Source organism: Rhineura floridana, chromosome 10, assembly GCF_030035675.1.
Source record: "Rhineura floridana isolate rRhiFlo1 chromosome 10, rRhiFlo1.hap2, whole genome shotgun sequence".
Lineage (NCBI taxonomy): Eukaryota > Metazoa > Chordata > Lepidosauria > Squamata > Rhineuridae > Rhineura > Rhineura floridana.
This window is the reverse complement of record NC_084489.1, coordinates 76,527,603-76,545,739: the sequence shown is the minus strand read 5'-3', so window position 1 is coordinate 76,545,739 and position 18,137 is coordinate 76,527,603. Positions and strand designations below refer to the sequence as shown.

The following is an 18,137-nucleotide window of genomic DNA, read 5'->3' as shown; positions in this document are numbered from 1 at the left end:
ATCAAACTGCAGTTTCAGATTAAACTATTAATGCACCCAAAATAGAAATAGAACATGACCTCCAGTTTGAAACACAAAAGGCTGTCTTCACCATCATGTGACATTGATTAGATTCTCTGTAGAAACAGTGGTAACACAGGAAAGAAGCAAAGTAAGAAGAACACCAACAAACATACCAAAATGTAATTCTCCACCTTTGGAGATGGCAGGTGTTACCACCACTCACCATATCTTCAGAGGCACACGTTACCAAATTCTTCAAAGTTACACAGGAAGTGGATTGGATTGTGAAAGTCCAACCAAATGATGTTTGCATTTTTACAAATTTGTTGGGTAGTACGATATCTTAGAAAGGAGGTCAGGTCTCCTGCTCCCCTGGTGCATTCACTATAGCTGCCTAATTTCCCTACTTTTTAAAGTTTGATAGATGTATTTGTTGGCTATAGGTATGTTCTTAAACCGCAAGGTTTTTGCCAATTAGTGAATAATTCCTAGGCCAATACAGATAAGAACTGGGATAAAAATCTCCATTTGTTTATTATGGATACGCCCATAGAAAAAGAAAACCGGTGATTTGTCACAGCAGCAATGCTTCCTTGTTTATTTCACAGGGTACAATGATGTAGGCCTCCACACCCAACAGGAAAGATGTAAGAACAAATTCAGAAAACCTGAGTGACACAATGTCTTCCAAGCCATTTCAGAACAGAACACAATATCAATTCAAACTCTGACACCATTGACACAGTGCTGCAATCCTTGTAACGCTCTATCTTGCATCCAACAAACTTAAGAGCAGTTTTAAAACAGGTAAATTTACTTTCCCATTTGCCATTCCCATCATGGCAACAGCCCTCCTCTTTTTATCACCTAGAAGCCTACTTTAAATACTTCTACGAATAACTTCACTCTTTTAATTCATCCAGTGCCACTGGGCATAACAGTGCTGCATGTTGATATTTTGGAAAGCACCACATCATTCACTGTATCCTAATACACTCCATTAATCCTGTTTGGACAGCTGTGTCTGTTCATTTGTTAGCTGTGTTTTAACTGTTCATCTCTGGAGTTTTAGTCTTCTCTTTATCTCTATGGCAAACGATACAGGAATTTCATTTGTGGCCCTCAGAGCGGGAGCAAGGGAATCTTGCCAGTATTTTACTTGCTGTGTAGCAACAACTACACACATATATATGCACACTATTTTTTTCTAATTATATTGTTTAACCAAAAGTTAATCAATGCAAGCATGTAAGAAATTACAACTGACAATTAATACAGGCTTTCCCAGCACCCCAGAAAGCCATTAGCAGCAAAGGATTACAGGGCTATTTTTAACTTTTTTCTTTTTTAAGACTGAGACATCTAATAACTACAATTTTTTTGTTCACCTTTATTTTCTCCACTTTCCTAACAAGTGAGTACCATCTAATTATGAGACATTAGGCAAAAGTCATAGTGTTTACTATTTAGATGCTGAACATATGTATGTTTTTTTAAATTTGTATCCTGCCCTTCTTAAAAGGTCTAGAAAACCTCAACATCTAAAAATTAGAAGATAGGAAAGATGTGATGCCAGGCAAGGCTCCTTGGGATGGGCATTCCAAAAAAGGGGGGCACAAATGAAAATGCTCTTGTCTCACTATAAACCACCATACCTTAGAAGGCCAGGGAACCTGAAGAAGCTCACAGATGCTAATTTCAATGACTTCACGGAAGCCATGAAGTGTTTTAAAGAGCTCAAAACATGATTTCAGGTGCTGGTGGGAAACAGCTACTCAGTTCTGTGAAATTTAAACTATACAGTCCCACAGGGTTCAATCTTGACTCCCATGTTTTTCAATATTTACATGAAATGGACCATTGATCTCACCTGAAGGGTGATTTTCATAGGAGGACTGCCATCAAGCGGGTTATAGCTCCACCTATCGTCCGAAGGCAAGAATGTTTTGAAGTCAAGACTAGGGGCGTCAGGCCCCTCCCACTCTCCAGTTCATTCGCAGCGAGTCCAAAGAGAGATATCTAAAAATGCAGGAAAAAAGGCCAACGGGCCTACCAGCAAGAACATAACACAATAGCAATAGTCATAATAATATGACTCTAACATAGCAATATAACAGTAATAGCAGTCTTGACTTCACTAGTAAATCAAAATATAATAGCGTAACAGGAATATATGAAAACCCCAAAAAAGTATCTAGGTATCCTCCAACTGGGAGGGTAGTGATGGCAGTCTGTGACGCACTTCCCTGGCTCTCCCTGTCAGGTTCCTACCTGCACGTGGCTACTGCCTGTCACTAGGCACCACCAGGGACTCCACCAGTCCGGACTGTCCTTTTTTATTGTTTCTCTCCCCGCTCTAGCACAGATCTCAACAGATCCCCCTGCTAGGCAACCACCAGTCACGTCCTAATACTAGTATTCCCAGAGACTCTGAATACTGGTATTGTTATTCTCTTCACCGCTGCCACCATTTGTTACAGTTCCCCTTCAGCCTTGGTCATTACCTTACCCTCCCTTCTGGTCTGTGAAACCCCAGCCAAGGATTAGGCCTTTGGTAAACCAAATTAAGTATTTATTAAAGATAACAAAGCTAACAAGATTAACAAGATTTCTTCTTAAGGCACATAAGCATATGGTTTTACTCAATACTAATCCGAACTCCACCCCCCTCCTTCTCCACTCTCTCCTGGCAAACAACTCTCTCAAACCCCACCAAGCAATCCACTCTTTCTCTTCTCCCCCCAGATTCCACTCTCACTCTTCCTTTTATACGTTCAGCCATTTTAAACACTCAGCCAATCATCTAGCATTCTACTGCCCATTCACTCCCCCTCCTCTTTCACTCCACTTACCATGTATCTTCTAAACAACCAACACTTACCATATATACATTAATATAGGAACATCCCATTTCCCCCCCCTTAAACAACGGCAGAGTATTATTCCTGTTCCAGGATTTATACGTCGCGTTAACAATATAAACAAGTCTCTATGGGGAAAATGTCTTTCCTTGTCCCTCCGTCTGGTCACGTCACTGCAGTCCCAGCCACTTGCCTGGAAAGTCCATCGGCCAGTACATTGTCCTTGCCTTTGATGAACTGGAAGTCCACCTGATAGTCCTGTAGGGCCCAGGACCACCTCTGCAGCATAGTGTTATGGTTTTTCATAGTCTGCAACCATAACAAGGCCCGATGATCTGTAGTCACTGTGAATCTTCATCCCCACACGTATGGGCGCAACTTGTTCAGTCCCCACACGACCGCTAGGCACTCCTTCTGGACCGACGAATAGTTTTTCTCCCTCGGCGTCAGCTTGCGACTCAGGTACGCCACTGGATGTCTGGTGCCTTCTCTCTCCTGTAGCAAGACGACTCCCAGCGCCAGGTCCGACGCATCTGTAGCCACGATGAATGGTTTCTCATAGTCTGGTGCTATTAATATGGGTCCTTGGCACAAGGCTTGCTTCAGTAGATCAAAAGCCTTCTGACATTCATCCGTCCATACCACACGCTCAGAACACTTCTTCTTTGTTAATTCATGCAAGGGGATAGGCCACGATTGCACTGCCTCTACCTTGCTCCATAAGGGGGTGATTTTCCCACTCCCCACCTTATGTCCTAAATAGATTACTTCCTTTAGTCCAAACTGGCATTTCTTAGCTTTTATTGTGAGGCCTGCTTTTCTTAAGGCCTCCAATACTGTTGTCAGGTGTTGGACATGCTCAGGCACCGACTTGCTAAAAATGGCCACGTCATCGATATAGGCCACTGCAAAATCTGACATGCCTCGCAACACAGTATTGATTAGCCTCTGAAATGAACTTGGTGAGTTCCTTAGTCCCATGGGTAAGGTCACAAACTCATATAACCCATCTGGTGTACTGAAGGCAGTTTTGGCTCTGGATTGCTTGTCTAGTTCCATTTGCCAAAATCCTTTACAGAGATCTAGTGTAGAGATAATGGTTGCTGCCCCCAATAACTCTAACATTGCGTCTACCCTAGGCATAGGATACGCATCTGGGACAGTAATTTTATTGATTAGCCGATAATCAATGCAAAACCTGGTCGTTCCATCTTTTTTCGGAACCAGGACAATACTTGAGGCCCAGGGACTGATGGATTCCCTGATCACTCCTAATTCCAGCATATCTTCCACCTCCTTTTTGATCTCATTCAAAACTTTCCCATTCACACGGTATGGAACAGATCTGATTGGGGCATGATCTCCAGTATCAATGGAATGTATAACTATACTGGTTCGGCCAGGTTTGTTGCTAAAGAGATTCCTAAAGGTTTTCAACACTCTCAGAATCTCTTCTTTTACTTCCTCCTTCACCTCCTCTGACCATTCCACTTGATCTACCCCTCCTTTGTCTTTGCTTTCCTGTACCAAATCTGGAAGTTCAGGCCCACTTCCCTCAGGGAATAAGGTAACTTGCAACACCTGTACATTCCTGGTATGGTAAGGCTTCAACATATTTACATGAACCACTTTGCTTTTGTTTAATTGGTCTGTGGTGATTACATACGTCACTGTGTCAAGCCTTTCTCTGACGGTATATGGTCCTTCCCAGTTAGCCTGTAATTTGTCCTGTTTCCTGGGTATGAACGCCATAACCATATCTCCCACATCATACACACGTTCCCTGGCTGTTCTGTCATACCAGTAACGTTGCTTCTCCTGTGCTTGACTCAAATTCTTTTCCACCACCTCCATCATTGATGTTAATTTATTGCGGAATTCCAATACAAAATCTACTACAGATGTTTTGTACTCTCCCAGGGTTCCTTCCCATGAATTTTTTAATAGTTCCAAAGGTCCCCTCACTTTTCTAGTGAACATGAGTTCAAAGGGTGAGAAGCCTGTTGACTCTTGAGGGACTTCTATGTATGCAAATAAGAAGCATCCCAAACATTCATCCCAGTCTTGTGGGTGATCTTGAACATAGCTTCTGATCATGCCCTTCAAAACGCCATTGAATCTCTCTGTTAACCCATTAGTGGCGGGATGGTAAGTAGCGGTCTTCAGATGTTTTAGACCACAACATTTCCACATACATTGCATCACTTCTCCCATGAATACACTGCCTTGATCCGTCAGCACTTCATGAGGGAAACCCAGCCTCATAAAGATTTTTAATAAAGCCTCTGCCACTACAGGGGCTTCTACAGATCTTAGTGCTTCTGCGTTTGGGTACCTGGTGGCAAAATCCACCACCACCAATAGATATTTCTTGCCATGCCTTGTGGGTTTGGAAAAAGGGCCCACCAAATCTATTCCCACTCTATAAAAGGGTTGTCCAATTATAAGAAGGGGCTTTAAGGGTGCCTTAGTCTTTACTCCACTTTTTCCCACCTTCTGGCATATTCCACAAGATAGACAATGTTGTTTTACATCTTTGGAGATGTTTGGCCAATAATAGTGTGCCGCCAATCTCCTCTTGGTCTTTTTTATTCCCAGATGTCCTGCACATGGGACATTGTGGGCTACCTCTAGCAATCTGGTTCTGTATTTGCTAGGTACTATCAATTGCTTCACTGGTTCACATTCATCCTTTCTCTCAGCGGGCATCCACAGTCTATATAAAATCCCATTCTCACACACAACTTGATTCCTCAGTTTGTCAGTGAAAGGAATCTGTTGGGTCAGAGCTTGTTCCTTTATCTGCTTCAAACTTATATCTTTATGCAGCTCTTCCCTGAATTGCTCTGCTTCTTTCTTATCAGCGACCACTTGATACAGTTTGTCTCCTTCAGCAGGCCTGCTAGTGGTTGTTATGGCGACCTGAGGCTCGCTAACAGTTTCCACCCTGTTTGCTTCAGCCCCCCTTAACATGGCTTCTTTTTCTCTGCCAAGTTGCTGTCTGGTCACTACATATATCTTTCCTTGGGCTCCCATTACATCTCTTCCCAGTATTACTGGTTCTTGTTGCTGGGCATTAATGCCTACTTTATATCGGCCCTCTCGGCCTCTCCAAGTCATTTCCACCAGGGCCACAGGCAAACTTTCTGGTTGACCCCTCACTCCTTGGATAGCCACAGTTACCTGAGGTAATATTACCTCAGATTTTATTAAATCTGGCCTCAGTAATGTCTGAGCGGCACCAGTATCAAGCAATGCCCAATAATTTGCCCCTTGTACACTCACTTCCTCTCTCAGACTTGAATCAAGGTCTGTTACTTCTGTCCAGTTTATCTGGCAAAACTGAACCTTTTTCGCTGTTTCTAAAGCCTTGGGCTCTGTTTTCACTGCCCTTGTCTGAGCAGGATTACTAATGGGGTTGGCAACCTCACATTGAAAACGTAGGTGCCCCGGTCTACCACATTTGTAGCATAATTTCTCCTCACTTTTAGGGTACACAGATCCACTCTGGGGTGTCCTGTGCCCTTCAGAATTTACTGGAGGACTCACTCGCTGTGGTACCACATCTCTTCTGCCAGCGTTATATGGTCTGGGTTTAAAATCTCTTGATGTTTTCCCCACCCAGCCAGTTCTGTTGGAGGCGAAGTGATCCGCCATCTCTGCGGCCTCCTGCACCGATGTAGGGGAACGGTCTTTGACCAGGAGCCTTATTTCTGGTGGTAACTGATGGTATAATTGATCCAATATCATGAGGTTTTTCACCTCCTCCACAGACTGAGCTTTTGCACTTGTCAGCCATTTCCCAAATATGTCCATCAGTTTTGCCCCCAGCTCCACGAAAGACCTCCCTGTCTGTATCTGGCAGTTTCTGAAAAGCTTTCTAAAATAATCAGGCCCCAGTCTGAATCTTTTAAACACTGCTTCTTTGAATTCAGCATAGGTGACGGGCCTGTCTGAGGGGAAATATTGGTATACCTCAGCCAATTCCCCTTTGATCAGGTTTGATAAATACTGCATGTATTTATCTTCAGGTAGCCCCCACAACTGAGCTGCCTTTTCAAAGGTTGTGAGATAAATTTGAGGATCTTGACCAGGCTCATAGACAGCAAAGTCCTTTGGAGTAATTTTTATTTTTGCTCCATCTCTCTCTTTCCTTGTCTCCTCAGAGTGAAATTTCTCTCTATCAAATTTTAACTTTTCTACTTGTAATTCAGCATCCAATGCTCGTTGCTTCTCCCTCTCCTCAAACCCCAATCTCATTCTCTCAATTTCCAACTCCCTCTGTTTTTCCTTCTCTGCACCTTCCATCCTCAATCTCTCAGTTTCCAACTCCCTCTGCTTATCTTTCCCATCAGCTTCCATCCTCATTCTCTCAGTTTCCATCCTCAACTTCTCTCTCAAATACTCTATATAAGCAGGATTGCTTAAATATCCTTCTGGGATCTCTTCTCTGACAGGTTGTTTTTGCTGGGCAGTTGCAAATCCTATAAGTGCTACCCTCAATTCATCTACCCCTTTACCCTCGTGAGGTAAATTGAATGTTATGCACTTCTCCACCAGCTCCTCTCTTTTCATTTTTATGTATTCAGCCATGGTGTTTGAGTTCACTCACTCTTTGCCACACACTCTTTGCCAGTCACTCTCACAAGAAATCTTGTTTTGTTATTTCTGTTTGTCACACCACTGTTCTGGATTCTCTAGTATTCGTATCTGGATTCTCTGTTGTTCGTATCCCACCGCTACTGCCACCACCTGTGAGGCCCTTCCCTGGCTCTCCCTGTCAGGCTCCTACCTGCGCGTGGCTACTGCCTGTCACTAGGCACCACCAGGGACTCCACCAGTCCGGACTGTCCTTTTTTATTGTTTCTCTCCCCGCTCTAGCACAGATCTCAACAGATCCCCCTGCTAGGCAACCACCAGTCACGTCCTAATACTAGTATTCCCAGAGACTCTGAATACTGGTATTGTTATTCTCTTCACCGCTGCCACCATTTGTTACAGTTCCCCTTCAGCCTTGGTCATTACCTTACCCTCCCTTCTGGTCTGTGAAACCCCAGCCAAGGATCATGCCTTTGGTAAACCAAATTAAGTATTTATTAAAGATAACAAAGCTAACAAGATTAACAAGATTTCTTCTTAAGGCACATAAGCATATGGTTTTACTCAATACTAATCCAAACTCCACCCCCCTCCTTCTCCACTCTCTCCTGGCAAACAACTCTCTCAAACCCCACCAAGCAACCCACTCTTTCTCTTCTCCCCCCAGATTCCACTCTCACTCTTCCTTTTATACGTTCGGCCATTTTAAACACTCAGCCAATCATCTAGCATTCTACTGCCCATTCACTCCCCCTCCTCTTTCACTCCACTTACCATGTATCTTCTAAACAACCAACACTTACCATATATACATTAATATAGGAACATCACACAGTCCTCCTATGAAAATCACCCTTCAGGTGAGACCAATGGTCCGTTTTCCATAGAAGGACTGCCATCAAGCGGCATGTACCAAAGCAGCCCATAACAGGGAGGGACCACCCACATCCTAATCATCATTAAGAACCTGCTGCAACACTCGTCAGCCAAAAGAGGCATCGGCAGAGGCGTAACAATCTATTTTGTAATGCCTTATAAACGAGTGTGGGGTAGACCAAACAGCAGCTCTGCAAATATCAGCAACAGGAGCATTGGTAGCAAAAGCAGCCGTAGTGGCCGCTGACCTAGTGGAATGAGCTGTTATACTAGCTGGAACTGGAAGCTTAAAGGACTCATAGGATACAACAAAGACTCAGTTCATCGTATATCCTGGGTCCTAGACAGGTAGGTCTTGAGAGCCCTCCGAACATCCAATGAATGCCAAGAGGCATCGGCAGAGGCATAATGGTCTATTTTATAATGCCTTATAAACGAGTGTGGGGTAGACCAAACAGCAGCTCTGCAAATGTCGGCAACAGGAGTGTTGGTAGCAAAAGCAGCCGTAGTGGCCACTGACCTAGTGGAATAAGCTGTTATACTAGCTGGAACTGGAAGCTTAAAGGACTCATAGGCTAAAGTAATACATGCCCGCAACAAGCGGGATAAGGTGGATTTAGCTACTTTAAGCCCCATAGAACGTGGATGAAAGGATACAAACAAAGACTCACTCCGTCGTATATCCTGGGTCCTGTTCAGGTAAGTCTTGAGAGCCCTCCGAACATCCATTGAATGCCAAGCCTTCTCTAGAGGATGGGTAGGATTCGGACATAATGAAGGAAGAACAACGTCCTGGTTGCAATGGAAAACTGAATTGACCTTGGGATGGAAAGAAGGATCAGTCTTCAGCATAACAGAGTCCTTGTGAAAAACACAGAGATGGCGGGCAGAAGACAATGCGCCCAGTTCCGAAACTGGTCTCTCAGAGGTAATCGCGATCAGGAACAGGACCTTGAATGACAACAGACGTAAAGGCACAGTCCTAAGGGGCTCGAACGGAGGGCGTTGTAAAGCCTGTAGGACCTTCGACAAACTCCATGAGGGAAAACGGTGGAATACAGCTGGTGAGCGTAGCGCGGTTCCCCTCAGAAAACATTTGATGAACGGGTGCGAGGCAATAGGAGCACCAGCGGAGGACACTGAGAGAATGGACGACAGAGTGGACGCATGTCTACGTAAGGTGTTGGGTCTAAGTCCCATCAGGAGGCCCCTATGAAGGAATTGCAGCACCTGATGTATTGTGGCCTGGGAAGGATCAAGGTGTTGGGACTGACACCACCTGGAGAATGCCACCCAAGTATGTTGATATATACGGGTGGTGGATGGTCTTCTCGAGGCCAAGATAATGTCAATAACAGCGTCAGACAGGCCAGCAGACCTTAAATCTCCCCGTTCAAAAGCCACGCTGTTAGTTTGAGCCAATTAGGATCCTGATGCAAGATTGGGCCCTGGGATAAGAGGTCTGGCCTGACTGGGAGCGTCCAAGGGTCCGTCACTGACACTGCAAGGAGATCCGAGAACCACGGTCAACAGGGCCAATATGGAGCTATCAGAACCAGTTTGGCCCTCTCGCGTCGCGCCTTCCTCAAGGTTCTGGCTAACAATGGTATTGGAGGGAAGGCATACAATAGGCCATCCGGCCACGGTAGCGACAGGGCATCCACCGCTTCTGCTGTCGTGTCCAGGTATCGAGCGAAGTACCTGGGTACCTGGCAATTGCGACTGGAGGCAAATAGATCGACTGAGAAGACGCAGAACCGACACTGGAGAAGATGGAAAATGGTCGGATGAAGTTTCCATTCTCCCGGAAAGACCTGTTGTCTGCTGAGCCAGTCTGCTGTCACATTCCAAATTCCTCTGAGATGTTCTGCTTTTAAGGATTGCAGATGTTGCTCTGCCCAGTTGAATATGAGGGAAGCTAGGTTCTGCAGATGACGGGACCTGGTCCCCCCTTGTCTGTTTAAATGAGATTTGGCACACGTGTTGTCCGTTCGAATGAGAACATGGTCCAAGTGGAACAGAGATTGAAAATGGAGCAGAGCTAAGTGGACAGCCTTCAGTTCCAGGCAATTGATGCTCTGAGTCTGCTCTGCTGTGGTCCAAACCCCTTGAACGAAGTGGGAGTTGCAGTGGGCTCCCCAGCCGAGGAGACTGGCATCTGTGGTGATAACAGTCCTGCGGGGTTCTCTGAACGGAGTGCCCTGGGTGAGATGTTGGACCCTCGTCCACCAGCAGAATGAAAGGCGCAGTGCAGGGCTCAAGGGAATTGCTCGATGATTTGACCTGGCAATGTCCTGCTGAAACGGCAACAAGGCCCACTGGAGTTGGCGAGTATGAGCTCAAGCCCATGGCACAATATGGATGGTGGACACCAACATTCCGAGAGCCCTGGTTAGAAGCATGATGTCTGCGGTTGCGTGGTGCATCAGAGACCGTGCGATGTCTGTGATAGCAGTTATGCGGTCTGGAGACAGGAACACCGTCGCCTGCAGGGTGTCCAACATCGCCCCTAGATGTTGTAGGCGTTGGGTTGGTTAGAGATGGCTTTTGTCGAAATTGACCAGCAAGCTGTAGGCCTGCAAGACATGGAGCGTGAACGTTAGATGGCGATGAGCCAGCTCCTTGGAACTCGCCCGTATTAAAAGATCGTCCAAGTAGGGGTAGATATGGACCCCTTGAAGCTTGAGGTAAGCCACTAGTATGAGTAGCACCTTGGTAAATACTCTCGGGGCAGATGAGAGGCTGAACGGCATCGCTCGATATTGAAAATGCTGGGGGCCGAAAGCAAACCGAAGGAATTTTCTGTGGGCTACGCAAATAGGCACATGGAGATACGCTTCCTTTAGATCGATAGAAGCCAGGAAGTCTCCTTCGTGAAGGCTTTCTGTAATGGAGTGGAGGGATTCCATTTTGAACCTGCGATACTTTACGAAACGGTTGATGAACTTGAGGTCCAACACCGCCCTCCATGACAGATCTCGTTTGGGCACAGCAAATAGGAGGGAGTACACCCCTTCCGACCTCTCTGTTGTAGGGACTGGCTCTATCGCTGCTGTGTACAAGAGGTGATGTATGGCTGTCTGCATGATGCAGTGCCTGGCTGGTGCCCTGGGACAAGGGGAGGGATGAAATCTGTCCGGAGGGATTGCCGAAAACTCTAGTGCATAGCCATAACAAAAAAGATCTCTGATCCAGGCGACCTGAATCAGACACAGCCAATGGTCTCCAAACAGAAGCAGTCTGCCCCCAACCGGTATCACATCAGTACTGTCTGTGCTGGCGAGACCCTCCCCTATATGAGGACATTGAGATACGTCTGCGCCCCTGGTACTGACCTCTGCCTGGGAAACGTCTGTTCCAGACTCCCCTGGAGGGACGGAAATCATAGGTTCGGAAATCGCGGCCTCATCCCCCGGGCCGTGTTCCTCGAAAGGGCTGGGTCGTGCGGTATGAGGTGAAACGTCTGAAGGGCCTGCGATCAACGTTCCTGACAGTGGCCAAGACAGGCTTTCGAGCATCCTTGGGGTCAACAAGCACTGCCTTTGGGCTTCCTCGCCAAAGAGTAATGAGCCGGAATAAGGTGCCCTTGATAAATTAACTCTGACTGTAGAGTCCGCTTGCCAGTGACGAAGCCAGAGGGTCTGCCGAGCGACTACCTGAGCTGCCATAGCTCTTGCTCCCAGCTGATTTGCATCCAAGGTGGCATCAGCCACAAATGCCACTGTCTTGCGCAATTTCATCAGTGACCTCCTCAGAGAGACAGGATCGGGATTAGGATCATCTAAGAGGTCATCCAACCACATAATCGCTGCCCTGGAAAAGATGGAAGCTGATGCAGAGGCTCGCATGGAGAAAGCGGTGGCTTCATGGTTTTTGCGTAAGGCAAAGTCCAGCCTCCGCTCAGTGGCGTCCTTTAAATGTGAATCTCCTTCCCTCGGCAAAAGGGATCTAGAGACTAGACTAGAAATCGGCTCATCTATGCCAGGGACGGCCAGTCTGCTTGCAAATTCCGGAGCCAAAGAGTAAAGCTTGTCCGCAAGGGCATTAAAACGGCGTGTTTGTAATGGGTGAGACCATTCGTCCTTGGCCAGCTTAGCAATAGGATCTGGCACAGGAAGGTAGTGCTCTGCTGGCGTGGGGGATTTCAGGACCCTGGCCCCTTTAATAGCAGGAGTGGCAGCTGCAGGTTGTGTAGATTGTAGACCAAGGGTGTTCAGTACTCTGCGAGCAAGGGGCTGATAATCGGAGGCATCAAACAGACGATAAGATGTATCCTCCTCTTGCTCCGACTGGTCACTCCAGCCGTTACCTTCGGCTTGCATAGCATATGGCGGGTCCTCACCACAAGAGACATCATCGACAAACCTGCCCCTGGCAATGTCAAAAGGGTTTGGAGAACATGATGGATCTGCCTCATTGCGGACATAGTGGCCCAGATCATCGGGTTGTCTGCAAACACTCCGCTGAGGCATGGCAGTGACCTATGACTGTGACTGTGTTTGAGAGAAGAACGACAGCATGTCTTGTAGTTGCGATATGAACTCCTGAGACAGCTGCAGCCCCGGTGTGGGAGATGGTTGCGCATGTAAAGGCAAAGATATGGGCAGCTCAGCAGGCTGAGAAGAGGAATGAGCCCTAGGTGGTACTATGGGAGGAGGATAGCTGGCTGCTGGTTGGTCAGGAAACCCTGAAAAGTCCTCCTCAGAGGATGCGGCCGGAGAATTAAACAGATTTGTTAATGGTTCCTGGCCCGCCTCCTCAGAAACCGGTACAGAAACGTAGCGTGCCCGCTTGGTTGTGTTGTGGCTGGATATATGCTTGGTTTTGGCAACCGCTTTGACGTGTCTGTGCTTGGTTGCCTTAGATTGTTTAGGCTTGGTTGCCTGAGCTGTCACTGGCTGTTCCGCCATCATATATTTTCGAGGGGGTTCAGTACACGGCCACAGATGGGGCAGAATGTACAGACCCAAACAGGCTCAGTACACGGCCACAGATGGGGCAGAATGCACCGGCTCAGATGGCTAAGTACACGGCCACGGATGGGGCAGAATGTACAGATTCAACAGCGTTGGTACACGGCCACAGATGGGGCAGAATGTACAGTTCAAACAGCCTTTGTACAGTATGAACAGCGTTGGTACACGGCCACGGATGGGGCAGAATGTACAGTATCAACAGCCTTGGTACACGGCCACGGATGGGGCAGAATGTACAGGTTCAAATAGTTTCAGTAGTCAGCATCAGTAGCGGATTGAGTAGAGGAACCTGTGTAGGATTATAGGTATCCTATCTTACAGCACACAAAAAAGTAGATCTCGTTGTGGGAGCTGACTTGCAGCCTTTGGCTCTGTTATCCACAGCCCTTGTCAGTTAGACCCCTTTTCAGTATAGAACAGGCTAAACAGAAAGAGTGGGACAAGAGGGACAAACAAAATGGCGCCCGTTAAAAGAGCGGGGAAAAATTCAATAAAAAAGGTCGTAAGGACGAAGAAGAAGCAATGGTGGACACTGAGGAGCACCAGCAAGCTGAAATGGGGCTGGCTAGAAAAAATTATGTGCAACAGAACGGCCTCAAAAATGGCCGCAAATATGCTCTACAGCCGCGGGGCTGAGAGACACAATTGCGGCTTAAAAGGCCAGGTAAAAATTCTCCGCCAAGGAGGCAGAACGGCCAGCAAAATCCCAGCAGCCGCTGGAACCGTCACAGAGGGGAGAAGCCACAGCCGCAGGCTCCTGAAGACTGTTGTGGCGAGATATTTTTAATGCCGCGGAACGAGTCGGGGGAGGCAGAGCAGCCCAACTAATAAGAGCCGCTGAGAGGAAAAGAGAGAGAGCCGCAGCCGCAGGCTCCTGGAGGGGAAAATTTAAAGGAACCGCCGCGAAGTCAAATGCGCGGCAGGAGCCGGGAAGGCGGCAACCCAACAAACAAAGGGACGTTGAAAACAAAAGGAGCCGCAGCAGCAGGTTCCTGGGGTAGGCGGCAAGCCGTAAAGGCACGAAAAAAGCGGCAGCGCAGACCAGGAAGCTGCAGCCGCAAGCTCCTGGTTTAAGGCTGCGTCCGCTGCCTGAGGAAGGGAGAACCGCAGCCGCGGTCTCCCTAAGTCGTCATTAAGCTAGGGACTGAGGAAAAACACGGGGAAGGAACAACCCCCCAAAGAAATTCCCCAGGAAGACTAAACAAACAGTCTAAGTAAAGACAGAGGGAAGGAAACGCACAGAAATACACACACAAACCTCCCACCCTGTCACACAGATACACAAAAACTTATCTAGAAACTACACTATCAATAAATTCGAACTTGCATGGATAAGGCAACAATGAACTGGAGAGTGGGAGGGGCCTGACGCCCCTAGTCTTGACTTCAAAACATTCTTGCCTTCGGACGATAGGTGGAGCTATAACCCGCTTGATGGCAGTCCTCCTATGGAAAATTGCTGAATAAGGTTATGAAATTGATATAAAGTGAGGTATCCTCTCTATGCTGATCTTTCTTTGTCACCTGACTCAGGTGAGGCACTGGAAGTGTTGAATCAATATCTGGGATTGATAATGGTCTGGATGAGAACTAATAAATGGAAGCTTAATCCCAGCAAGATGGAGGTGCTGTTGGTGAGTGGTTTATTTGCCCAGGCAGGTGATGTTCAATCTGTTCTGAAAAGGGTTAACTCCCTTTACAGGATCAGGTTTGCATTCTAAGGTTGCAGCCTGATGCACGTGTCACTGAATATCTCACTGGCTTCCATGATACAGTGCACCTTCCAACCAGCTGCAGTCCCTCCTTGACATAGAGAGTTTGGCCACTGTTATCTCTCAAATTAATGCACTACGTGAGGCTGCCTTTAAAGACTGTTCAGAAATTGCAGTTAGTCGAACATACAGCTGCTATGTTTACAATTAGGAGCAGCCAGTTGGAACACATCTAACTGATCTTAAAACAGCTACACTGGCTGCTGATGCATTTCCAGAATCAATTCAAACAGCTGGTGATTATCTTTAAAGCTGTATACAGCTTGGAACTCAAGTATTTGAAGGATGGCTTTCTCCCTCACAAACTTGTCCACAAGGTCATTTTCTGAGACTCAGTACTGAGTGCTGCATTTTCCCAGGGCTTTTAAATCCCTTTTTTTAATTTCGCTGCTGAGTTTTAGGCTTTTACTGTTCTAATACTACTGCCTTTAATTTTTTTTAAGCTTTGCTGATCACTCTGAAGGAGAATTTGCTGGAAGAGCAGGATACAACTTCTTTACACGCACGCACACACTGTTGTCAAGGCCCATTCCCCACGGTTTGCCAGTATAGGATTCTCACTGCCTAGAATTTGTCTTTGCATGAGCAAAACCATTACAGAAGGCAGGGGTTTGCTACCAAGCAATTATTTGCTGACTTTTCCCAGGGTCTTTCCCCTCATCCCTGGGGCTTACCACCAAAGCAACAGGCTCACCAGGAAACTTGGGCATTGTTGCTTGTGTTTATGTAACCCCAGCAGTGATACACAGAGTATGGCATTGACATGGGAAGAATTATCAGGGTCTGTGGTGGCTTAAGAGCTCTAGTACAGTATGTACATGGAGCTGTGTCATAAGACACTCACACTGTACCTTGATTTTCTTTCCTGAAAATACAACTGAAACAATTTGCTGATCTCTAGGCAATGACATCAAATTAACACATTTTAATAAAATTTTGTTTAAAAAAAAAAAAAAGACTTACCCAGCGTCCTTGACATAACTGGCAAAGCTGAACTAAGGACTAAGATAGAAACACAGTTCCCAATTATCTGTTTAAACAAAAAGATGGTATTTCAATTTAAAATAATGTGATTGATGAGCTCTAAGTTTACTATGTGAAGCATGCAAAACACATCCTAGATTCTACTCATTTGTTTTACAGTCTGCCCCTCCCTCTCATTTCTGCTGCATTCCTCCAGTAGCGCTGTAAACCAAGCATTCTGAGGACCCAGACAGAACAGTAAAAAATTCTCAATAGACCACAGGGACCTTTGAAGTTGGCAGATAATGTATCTTACACACAAAAAGAAAGCATGCTAAGCACCAATTTCTGCCACGGATGCTTTTTAACATAACACTGTGCTGGCTACCCAGCAAGTCCAACTGCTTAGTATTTTGTAAGGGCATCAGTCACCTACCAGATGAGTTCAAGTTTCCTGCCTCTGCACATCCAGAATGACAAGTATTACTGTGTCCCAACAATGATGATTTCATTTGGTCTCTGTGTTGAAATGAGCAGCAGGTTGGACTTGCTGCTATTTTTTATCCCAAATGAATCCGAAAGCTGGTAAGAACCACTCCAGGGCAAAAGATAGATGCCAAAAAAAACTGCAACAGGCATCTTTCTGGGTGTTGGAGTAGAGTGCTATTTATCACTGTATAGTTTATAGCATTTAAGGCCACTTCTAGAATCACTTGCTTCACATTCAAGATTTATACATTAACCATGGACTGCTTAAATGTGTGATGTTAAACATTATATATAACAGATGCTGATTAAACCTTAAGACTTAAAAAAACTTGACAAAACAAAATATGTTGCATATTCTCTAGGTGTATGTCATTTGCTTACAGGTTTTTTTAATGCTGTACATGAAAGGGCTGTGCAAACATAATGGGACTCCTCAACATTTTCAATGAAGGATCTTCTATACTGCTGTTTACTTTCCCACTTCCAAGAATTCCTTGCAAGATGAAAGCAAATCCTCTGCTTCCCCCCCCCTCTATGAATAGAAAAAGATTTTTTGAAAAAGAAGAAGGAGAATCTCAAAAACTTGGAAGCTAACAGCTAGCAGGGATGCAGTTTAAGAAATGTTGCTCTGTTTATGGGAATGTCTTTTTAATACATACAGCTCAACGCTAGTTCTTCTAAAGCCACTATAAAGTTCTGGAAATGTCAGAGTAGCCTCAGAATGAAAAGTGTTGCTGAATAGAACTACTTCCTATTTAGTTATTCAGATTGAATGAATTTGCCTGCATTACTTGTAGCAACCAAATTATTTGCATTTCAAACAAGCCCCTAAAATACAGTTCGCACAAAGTTACTCATTAGCAATACCGTTGGTTCCCTTTAGGGAGGGTGGAAAAACCCTTCACCAGATTTTCTATGGCTAGCTCATAAGCCTGGCAATCCCAGCATTTTACCAGTGAATGGATGCCATCCAAACTAAACAGGACACAGCTTTTCTTCCCTTCCTTCCCCTCCCCCCTCAGCCCCATTCAGGGTCTGAAAAAAAATCTTGTAGTTTGTTTACGCAACTTACAAACACTAATCGCCCCAAATGAGCTATTCAGAGCAATTACCATCAGAGAGAGTCAGGTTTGCCTTGGGTGGAAGAAATGGACAAGGAAGGCATAACCACCTCAGACTTTTTAACCTACCTTTGTCATGGTTGTGTCATCCTTTCTGGGAGTGAAATCTCCAAAAAAGCGTAAGCTATAGAAGCCAACAACAGAGGAGATCATAAGATAGCTGTGAGAATCAAGGAATAAAAGGGCTAAAGAATGGAAGTTTCAGACTCCTAGAAGCTTTAAGCACCACAAAGGGGAGGGGGAGAGAGAGGGGGGGGGAAGAGGGAAAGAAATAGCAAGCACTTTTGAGTGCATGGGAATAAGTGACTTGTCATTTTCTCTCTTCTAGGCAAGTGTCTTAGGAAATTAGTAGTGCCCCAGAAAATTAGGCAGAATACTTGTTAAAGAAAGGATACAAAATCAAAATGATCTCAAGTGCTGCTCCCACGAAACCAAATGTGGACAGAGAGGCATTTCCTATGCCAGGCCCCTGCAAGA

At 45.8% G+C, this 18,137-nt stretch overlaps 1 protein-coding gene across 4 annotated transcripts in view; it reads right to left on the bottom strand.

Annotated features, from left to right (window-relative positions):
* Positions 1-18,137, bottom strand: part of LMBR1 (limb development membrane protein 1) — a 116,347-nt gene that overhangs the window by 7,701 nt on the left and 90,509 nt on the right. For 2 of the 4 annotated variants that reach the window (XM_061585904.1, XM_061585905.1), the window contains 3 exons: positions 18,056-18,129; positions 17,730-17,820; positions 16,051-16,117 (listed from right to left, as the gene is read on the bottom strand). In XM_061585904.1, the coding sequence (XP_061441888.1) occupies positions 16,051-16,117; positions 17,730-17,820; positions 18,056-18,129 (232 nt within the window). Of the gene's footprint in view, positions 1-1,872; positions 2,053-16,050; positions 16,118-17,729; positions 17,821-18,055; positions 18,130-18,137 lie in introns of those variants that run through there. The other 2 variants (XM_061585906.1, XM_061585907.1) reach the window with 2 other exon arrangements.